This window comes from Aricia agestis, chromosome 10 (assembly GCF_905147365.1).
Source record: "Aricia agestis chromosome 10, ilAriAges1.1, whole genome shotgun sequence".
NCBI lineage: Eukaryota > Metazoa > Arthropoda > Insecta > Lepidoptera > Lycaenidae > Aricia > Aricia agestis.
Window position 1 is genome coordinate 6,477,502 of NC_056415.1, and position 10,255 is coordinate 6,487,756.

Below are 10,255 nucleotides of genomic sequence, written 5' to 3' on the forward strand. Positions count from 1 at the left end.
GAAGTGTCATAATATGGTCCTAGTACTTAGTCAATGACCGCTACCGCCATGTTTCACCGAGTACAGTATAATAAAGTTCAGTATGCTATATCTTTGAAATGAAATGAAATGATATGAAATGAAATGATATTTATTTGGATAAAATATGGTTGCTAGAGATGTTACATTTCGGTAGATCGCATATTTTGTCGTAGTTGACGACGTCCAAATAATATTATAATCACAATTATAATAACTAAGTAGTAAAGTTATTGACACATTTTTTGGCTGGTAATTTATAAGTAATTATATCATTCATTAGTCATAAATCATAATAATTATTAGTAAAAGTTGTAATTTCTAATTTCTCGTTACAAGTCAAAATTAAGTTAAAAAAAGTAATGTCCAAATATTCTAAATGTCAAAATTATTTAAATAAGACTGCGAATTGTCAATATAACCTTAAAACTAACCAACTAACAATTATTTATAATAAGAAAAAAAAAACATTGTACTATACAATAATCTAGATAATTTTAAATGTCAGTTTCATTAGTCATCACAAGGTAATATTAATTCCAATGGTCAAGTACAATATTATGTCAAGATACAATAAGCAAACTATAATGTCAAAGAAATTCAATTAAACATGGCTTTAAATGTCATAAAATAAAATTTAATTAGTCACAGTATGCTTTATTAATTAATTATCATTAAGAAATTCTTTGATGTCATAATATGCCTTCTGTTTTAGTATTTTCTTTAATTCCCTTATTGAACGAGTTGTTGTCATTGATTTTATATGTGCGGGTATCTTATTATAAATCTTTACACACATTGCATAAGCATTATTTAAGAAAATATTTGTCTTTGGTTTTTTATCTATAATTAACTTATTCGAGTTTCTAAAAAATTTTGTGGGTACTTGATCTATTAATTGTGTAAAGACATGTTTATTGTTACTTACAAATTTAAATATGTCTAATATATACATACTTGGTAAGGTCAATATATTATATTTTTTGAACAAAGGCCTACACGATTCATGTGGTGGAACCCTTGCTATGGCTCGGAGACATTTTTTTTGGATATATATGCCTTATTTATTTGGGTTGGATTTCCCCAAATTACTAGTCCATAGCGCAGGATAGATGAAACATATCCATGACAGGCTATAATTGCAGTTTGATCACTTACTGTCCACGCAAGTCTTCTCAAGACATACACGAATCTGTTTAGTTTAGAACAGACTTTGTTTATTTGTGCATGCCAGTTGCAATATTCGTCCATTTGTATACCTAAAAATACGTTCTCATCTACTTGTTGTATAGTTTCATTTTTATATTGCAATTTTAGTTTTTTTTTTAATGAAATAAGGGGGCAAACGAGCAAACGGGTCACCTGATGGAAAGCAACTTCCATCGCCCATGGACACTCGCAGCATCAGAAGAGCTGCAAGTGCGTTGCCGACCTTTTAAGAGGGAATAGGGTAATAGGGGAGGGTAGGGAAGGGAAGGGAAGAGAATAGTTGAGGGTAGGGAAGGGAATAGGGTAGGGGTTAGGGGATTGGGCCTCCGGTAAACTCACTCACTCGGCGAAACACAGCGCAAGCGCTGTTTAACGCCGGTTTTCTGTGAGAACGTGGTTTTTATCCGGTCGAGTCGGCCCATTCGTGCCGAAGCATGGCTCTCCCAAGTTGTAATAGTTTTTTATTATACTTTGTAAATTGTATGTTTTTAAATTTGTTAATATTAATTTTTAAATTATTTGATGTCAGCCATTGAATTATAAAATTAAGTACTAAATTAATGTCATTTTCGATTTTGTTCACGTCTGTTTTATTCTTGAATGTAAATAGCAAAGTTATGTCGTCAGCAAATAATGTTAATTTATAGTTAGTCATAATGGGAATATCATTAATATAAAACAGGAATAATAAAGGACCTAAAACTGAGTCTTGAGGGACTCCAAATTCATTTAGTAGACTTCTAGATTTACTATTTACTGATTCCTTGTTTAAGTTGATATATTCTATGACTGTGTATTGCATCCTATTCTTTAGAAATGATTTAATCCATTCAGGAGCCGGTCCTCTAATACCCATTTTGCTAAGTTTGTCTAGTAATATTTTGTAAGAAACAAAGTCAAATTTTGTAAGAAATAAAGGGGGGGGGGGGTCATGTCCCCTGTGACCCCCCCCCCCCCTTCGGACCGCGCCTGAATACCATATTAAGTATTTTCATGTTTGAAACAATAGAAGATTAGACTGCCACTCAAATTGAGGTCCCGCAAAAACTCAGATTACAATATCCTTGTCAGTATATCGTTTCTAGTTCAGCAGTATTATCAGCCAAAAATATATTTAAAAATATATTAATTATTACTTTTAGATAAATTTATCCATAGGCAGGCAGACCTACGTAATTATGTTCAATTCTATATAAGTTTATGTTCAACCTAGCCGGCAGACAAAAACCCCATTTTATTATCTGTCACACTCTTCATTTAATTACAGGCAAGTAATGGGGATTGTCCATTTTTTTTTATTTTGCTCATTACAAAAACATTTCGAGGAATAAGGTCAGTGATCGTTTTTCTGTATATAAACGAAAAAAATACCCATTAGTTACTTATATTTTTGAACAAATATGTTTAACCTTTATTTGACCTTCAATGGCGTTAAGTTAGCAATAAATTCGACCAACATTACGTTTCGAACTTTTGGTAAGCTTCTCGTATCAGCTTTCACATAATGAGAACTTGCATTTGACGAACCAGCCATTATAAATAAGATTGAAAGGAAAAAAAATTCTGCACAGGTCAATTATTGGCGGCCGATGATGAGGTCAGAGCGAAACTTTAAAAATTTATTGAGAAAAAACTAGACAATGAATTTCAAAATTATTTAATTTATATTCTTAAAATACCCTATTTTAACGAAAAAAAATATAAAAAGTACATGTGATTTTTTTTTGGACAATGCCCATTATATTATCTGAGTGCGGCAGTAACATTTAATTCACATAACCCGACCAAATTGTGTGAGTCCTTCTGCCTATGAATCAATTATATCAATGGTACAGAAAAAAATGAGCTATTTGTACTTTAACTGAATATTCGTTTCAGATCCGTGGTCTAGACATACCACCGCCAGAAATCGCCTTCGCCCGAGGACGGGAAGCGATTAGCGACTCGTCTTTGGAGGATGCCAATAGAATTATATTCAGTCCATGGGACGCAATCTCCGGTTATGAGGAGGCCGTCACCGATGTAATTGACATTCCCGGCAATATTGACGCTCTAGTGAGGGGAACGAATAATGGCGCTCAAGCGCTTACGATAAGCGGGAAAGTCGCTCAAACGCAAGCTATAAGCGAAGACGCTCAAGCGCTCGCGGTAAGCGGGAAATTAGAAGGTCTCAAGCGGAGAGACCCCTCGCCCGCGCCCGAGCTCGCAGTCAAAAGTAATATCACCGAAGAGGAGAGATCTAATAAAACTTCTAGTTCCAGTCAACTTATTATACGCGTGCAGTCGTCGCATTTTCAAAAGGTACAATTGTGCGTTTTTAATATCCGCTTTCCAGCTTTTTATTTTCCGCTTTTTGGTGCTTTTTAAATTTTTTAACCCTTACCTTTCTTTATTTTTTTCCATTAGACAGTTTTCCGTAATTTGTTAGACATTTTTCGGGTAAATATGAATTTATTGAGCCAAATATTTGAGGTATTATACTTTAACGTATTTATTAACATGGCGATGTTTTTAGGGCCGAGTGAACGTGACATGTGTGGCACAGATCCTGTCCGCGTGGTCGGCGAGCGGCACATTGTTGCTGGACGAAGAAAGGCCCCAGATTGCCCCCGTTATGGGCAGCAGAGATTCCAATTCTGGTGAGTTGGTTACAAGAATGTACTACATATTTGAAGACATGAGTGGATGAAGTAGTTATGTCACATTTTAGAACATAAGAGCATTAATTTACTCATTGTGTCCAATATAATGAATTAAACAAACCCTATATCTTATCTAGGTACTTCATCATCCAGCTAGTGTATGTATAGCAATATACATTTTTTATTTTTAACTACCGACCCGCCCCGGCTTTGCGCGGGTGTAAAATATAAACCCCAAAAATAACAGTATGTCTCCACTATTTAAATTTTAATTAATGTTATTATACTTATAAACCTTTTTTAATTATTACTCTATCTATTATAGAAAACCGCATCAAAAGCCGTTGCGTAATTTTAAAGATTAAAGGGAACAAAGGGACATGAGGGAAAAACAAGCGACTTTATTTTATACTATGTAGTAATAATATTCCCAGTCCTAAAGCAAAATTTCGATATGTTAGTTACCCCTTTTATTATCCACTCATGTCTCCATTGCCTAAACTATATTGGATCGCGTTAAAACCACAATTCGCCTTTGAACAATACGTTTTAATAGAACTATTTGTAACGAGACTGTTAGATGTGGGCAAAGAGTAACAAGTTGATAACAATTATAATAATAACTATTATTGATAAATCAATATGTATAACAGCTTTTGTTTCTTTCGTTTCTTTCTTATATAAAGAAAGGTTTCATACAAAAAAATCGAAAAATAATTACATAAAAATATAGTGCACAAATACTCGCGTAGACTTTTATATCTTACAAATAACAGTCTATTTTTAACTCCATGCAGTTCCTTAGCTTAGTGAGTTTAAATATTCTAAAACTCAATGTAAGTTTGTGTTATTGCATTATTAGTTAAGCCATGAGCGAGAAAATTCCCGCTCAACCACTTTAAGGAAGCAGCTGCTATCTTTAAACTATTACGGGCGGGTCCCTCATAGAAAGAGCCTATTTAACCGCACCTGCAGACCTCCGAGCGCTGCATGTATTCATGTAATCTCCCGCCATTAGGTGAACCTTTACCTTTTTATGGGCCTTTATTATAATGAACAATATTCTTTAGATAAAATTTAATCTTTAATTTCGATTTTTAAATCAAAACAAACATTTTCATATACGGTAGAGTACTTACATCTACGATAAACATATTATTATTAGTTAAAGGAAAAACATTAACTTCAATAATTCGATATAATAGGTATAAGGAGGTATATTGTAATATACTTTCATCAGGTCTGAACTACTGAATTATTATTATGATACTGACTTAAACTTTGATAAATAATGATGTAAAATTAAAAATATAATATGAATATAATATGATAGAAATAGGTATGTAAAAACTAACGAATTAACTGTAAATTGTAATAACTTAACTAACATTTATCTAATATTTTGCACGTCGATAAATCGACAAAATATGTGAAACACTGCCTGAATTGTATCGCCCTCTGTACCATATATTTATGCATAATATAAAAAAATATTATTAATAAAAAAAATACTATTTGTTTCTCAGTGTCAGCAAGTATATACAGTGTGTCAGTGTAAACACCGTTATCCCTGAAACTATCAAATGAGTCCGTCAAAATGAACAACTTTTTCTATGAGAAGAATGCTGGGAACTCAAAAAAAAAAATGCCGTCTTCATACCCATACGGATGCTCGGATCGGCAATGTTTATGGGTATGAAGACGGATTTTATTGAGTTCCCAGCATTGTTCTCATAGAAAAAGTTGTTCATTTTGACAGGCTCATTAGATGGTTTTAAGGATAACGGTGTTTACACTAACATCTTGTATAATAGAAAGATCTGGAACTTGGAAGACCCTAAATACTTAGAATCTTATTAATATGTTTTGTTTATTAATTATGAATTTATTAAGTACTAGAGATTGCCCAATGGTCGAAATTCGACCTTAGTTTCAACTATATTAGAACTGATACCTATATTTTGTCAAAAATAATATTGACTATTGTCTCTGGGACTTAGCTAATCTCAGTCTGGCCGTACAAGCGTTGTCTATTAATAGTATCTCAATAAAAAACTATAATCCATTTTCAATTTGTCAACTTGTTGTCAACAGACTTCAACCATAAATAAAAGAGTATAACTCGTATGTATAGGCTTGTCACTCAAAAATCTGTAATTTCTCATGTGTGTGTGTTGTAGTGTGCGTATTGTTTTATTTGATAAAAAAATGTATGATAAAAGCATAATTTCAAAATAATATTAGCTCGATGCACTCCTTCACCATATAAACTATAACTGTGCAAAATTTCATTTTTCGTAAACGTTTCCCCATTTTTCGTAAAAAGGGTTACAAAGTTTTTCGTTCGCGTATTAATATTATGATTATTGAAACAATTTTGAATTAGAGGCTATTTCTGACAATAGCCATCACATGGCGTTTTAGATTCTTGGCGCTTGAACGCTTCACTAAGCACAAGGTACCAGAAATGTCAAGAAATTGCACGACAGTGTGAAACTATTGTTTCAGTGCACTTATTAGTGCACTGAAACGCATTTAATCAAGTTTTTTAGCTAGACGAGAAATTTCATTGCACAATATCACGTATTGCGTAATATGTATTATTGACCGTCTAGGGTATAGTTATTTATATTGAACATCGCCCGCCCTCGATTTGTCATACTGTTCAATAAAACTGCAGCATGATATTGACAATACAACTGATCGTCTAGGGGCCAGCTAACCGACTTAGTAAATGAGGGTCATGTCATAGTAAAAGGAGGGGAAGTAAGTTATCTTCATACAAAGGCACCGCGCGCGGCTTGTATGTGTGCGCCATAGTATCAATGCGTCGCCACGTACGGCACACAACAAAATCTCGGCCAGTTTTACTAGGCTGGTACCGCCAAGATTTTGTTGTGTGCCGTACGTGGCGACGCATTGATACTATGGCGCACACATACAAAACGCGCGCGGTGCCTTTGTATGAAGATAACTTACTTCCCCTCCTTTTACAATGGTCATGTTATTTGTTCCAGGGCCGCGGTGCACGTCGCACGTCGTCTTCATGCTGCTCTGCGTTGCGTTCACAAAGCATTGGTAAGAAGTAAGAATTGAGTAATGAGTATATCCGAAACACCAGGGAAATACAAACAAAATGGAACTCTACGCTAATAAGATAGAGCTGAAAATTGCGTGTCGAATTCTTTAAGGTTTCCCGGCGTTCCGGATTCTTGATTTTACTAGCTTAGGCACTTATAATATTTCTTTCGATAATTCTAGATGGATGACTTTAGAATTATCGATATAGAGGTAAATATATTTTTGTTATTAACTTCTCTACATTATTTTGCGTAGAGAAGAAATAAACCTTATATACGTTTTTTTCTTAATTTTTGGCTTTTACTTATTCGGATAATTAGTTTGGTTTGTGATAAATGATAATCTACCTAAAAATGCGTAAATTGTTGAAAATAGGTCTGAAGAAAAAATACGTTTTTGTAGTTATTGCCTATTGTGCTAAGTGTTGTCTATTTCCTCATTCTATGACTTTTATGACTTGAACGACTGCGGCCCGAATTCCGCATAGAAACCACTTTTATTCGGCATACAAATCTCATTTAACAAAAATGAAGTCACGGTCAAAACGGGTTCAGAATTAAATAACTCGTTCGCGAATTTCAACATGAACTGGGGAATATTGTTGTTGTTAACCGTCAACACACAAGTCTTATTTCAATTAGACCTAATTCGCTCCGAATAAAATTTGCTTTATTTCCTCCATTTCTGTTTATACATTTATGGAGGTAAATATGAATGGAGTCACTTGGGATTATAATATAAACCTTTTGCAACGAGTTATCGTTTTAAATAATTTCATCACTAAGTATATATTATTATTAACCTTAAATTAATTGTGTTTAAAATGTATTGATATAACGTTAACGCAAAGTACCTATATTAAACTTATAATATTAATCTGTGTATATTTTACATTTTCATTCAGTGAGATTTGCGAACTTAGGAATAAAAATGTCCACACTGTTTAGGTTATAATATTGTAGTTAAAAAACATTTTTTCTTCTTTAATACGTCATGAGAGTCACCAGACTACGGACAAGGTACACTGCCAATAACGTCTGTGCGATTTACTTCGCGAGAGAGTAGGTTCGTAAACATCAATAAAAATATAGTTTTATTATTGTTTTTACTATTCTATTTTAGTCAATTTAAAACAAAGTACAATCTGCATGTAGTAAAAGATAAATAAATGGCAATATGAGACGTCAATACGGCTGTATCCGATGTAAAACCTCCATTTATCCGGTTTAATGTACCAAATAAAGTCCCCAGCTCTCATGAAATACACGCTTCAAAAGATATTGGCACATTTCTGCGAGCTCGCCAACTTCAAAAACATGTTTAGAAAACAAATTAAGTCGCTTTATACGTGTTCCCTTATTGTTTGTATGATTGGCGGGTTCCTCTCGGAATTTTCATTTGGAACTGAAAATAGACCGTCTATTATAAGCAGTGGTCGGCGTAGGTAGTGCCATTTAGGGTGAATGACCTCAATTGTATATGTTAACATGGACAGACCTCCGGGATCGCGGGATAAAATCCCGCGTTCCGAATTATCGCAAATAATCAAGTATTTACTTTACAATTAATGAAAAAAAACGAGTTTTGAGTCATAATTTCGCCGGATAAAAAAGGGCTAAATAAATGAGTCACTAAACGTTTTTCTACGTCTAATATTTCTTCAGCCATGTTTTGCTTAGTTGCTAGTATGAAAAAAAAAGATTACGCGTCAAAATCGATATCTATTATTTATTAACTAAACATAACTCTTTCTTTTTAATTATAATCCATATTTATTTAATACCGCAGGAGCAAGACGTGTGCGGGGTGCGGGGTGGCCCGCACCCCGCACACAGCAAGCAGACACTTGCGAGTAGCGCATGGCTTGTTGTTCTGTGTGTAGCATTTTTTTTGCGCGTGAGTCCAAAATATCCCATCCACACATAACAGACGAAAAGAACAAAAAATGTTATATTTATTTGGATATAAGTAGTATATCGTAAAGCACTTTCAGGCTTGCCTGTGTTGCCTGCGAATGATCGCTCGGTTGTTTGCGTCGAATGTTTAACGGTGCCACTAAGCGAATTCATTATTGTTTATTGTTGTTTAAATATATTTTAAAAGAAAGTCAATATTTGATAAACATTAAATGGATTTTTATAATTAAACAATCAAATTATTTGCAGGTAACACAGGCAAGCCTGAAAGTGATCTACGATATACTACTTATATCCAAATAAATATAATCACATTTCTGTTAATTTTTTACTTATTTGTTAATATCATATAAAACTTATAATTATGATAAATAAATAAAAAACTAACAAATTATTTCTTTATTTACGTTTGTCACAATATTTGTTGTTTAAATATCAAATTCTGAATGTATTTCCGATTATATATTATTTCAATGCGAATCCCAAAATCGCGGGATTGAGAGGCATGTCCACGTTATGCCGCGATTAACGAATCCCGCGGGATGGCACTACCTACGCCGACCACTGATTATAAGGCACATGTAGTTTTGTTTTAAGCTTTACGTAAATCATATTTTGAATGCTTACCACAATTTACTTTTCTCGGAAAATACTGTATAGCTGCAAATACAATATTATTTCGATATACCCAACATTCTCTTGGAATTTAATGACTCTCTTTTTGTCCAACGTAGCATTTTGTATTTTAAGTAGGTATTACAATTATATATATTTTTTTCTTTTACAGGTCTATCCGATGATGAGTGATTGTTGAAAGAAACTCTATTTTCTCAACTCGATGTTAGACAAGTAAATGGTTAGGTAAAACCATTATTATAGTTGAATTTGTTTAAAATCTATAACTTCATGTGATTTCCACTACGGATGCATTACCTACTGTGTAAATTCTAGAACATTGTACATAGCATTTTAGTAGTTGATTCATACAGGTAGATCACGTTTTTTAATCATTGACTAGCATTCCTATGATGCCTGTTATAAGATCAAGACTTTGGTTTATTGGAAACCGAGTTTAGCAAAAGTTAAAAGGAAAAAGTTCACTAAAACGATACACGATCGAAGGCATAAACAAATACACAATATTTAGAGACTCTAATAATATTTTTGGTTTTTCTATTAACTTTAGGAACGCCTAAAGTATTGCCAAAATGCCTTGTCTACTATGTTTTTTTACCTACTCTTGAGCATAGCTCGTACGACGAACAAAATCGTCTATCGCCCGATATTTGCATTCTAATTATCGACTTTAGCTCACAAAATATAGAGTTTATTTTATTACAAAACATGCTCCTTTATGGCCGAGTTTTTCGAAAAAGAAATCGCTTGTTT

General features: G+C 33.4%; 1 protein-coding gene across 1 annotated transcript in view; it reads left to right on the forward strand.

The window, feature by feature from the left end:
• The window catches only part of LOC121731377, a 70,204-nt gene extending 60,152 nt beyond the window's left edge, over positions 1–10,052 (forward strand). Inside the window, exons 6-9 of the mRNA XM_042120782.1 lie at positions 3,106–3,528; positions 3,743–3,866; positions 6,887–6,947; positions 9,654–10,052. Coding sequence (XP_041976716.1) covers positions 3,106–3,528; positions 3,743–3,866; positions 6,887–6,947; positions 9,654–9,666 — 621 coding nt within the window. The 3' untranslated portion in view covers positions 9,667–10,052. The remainder of the gene's footprint in view (positions 1–3,105; positions 3,529–3,742; positions 3,867–6,886; positions 6,948–9,653) is intronic.
• Positions 10,053–10,255: the final 203 nt, after the last annotated feature.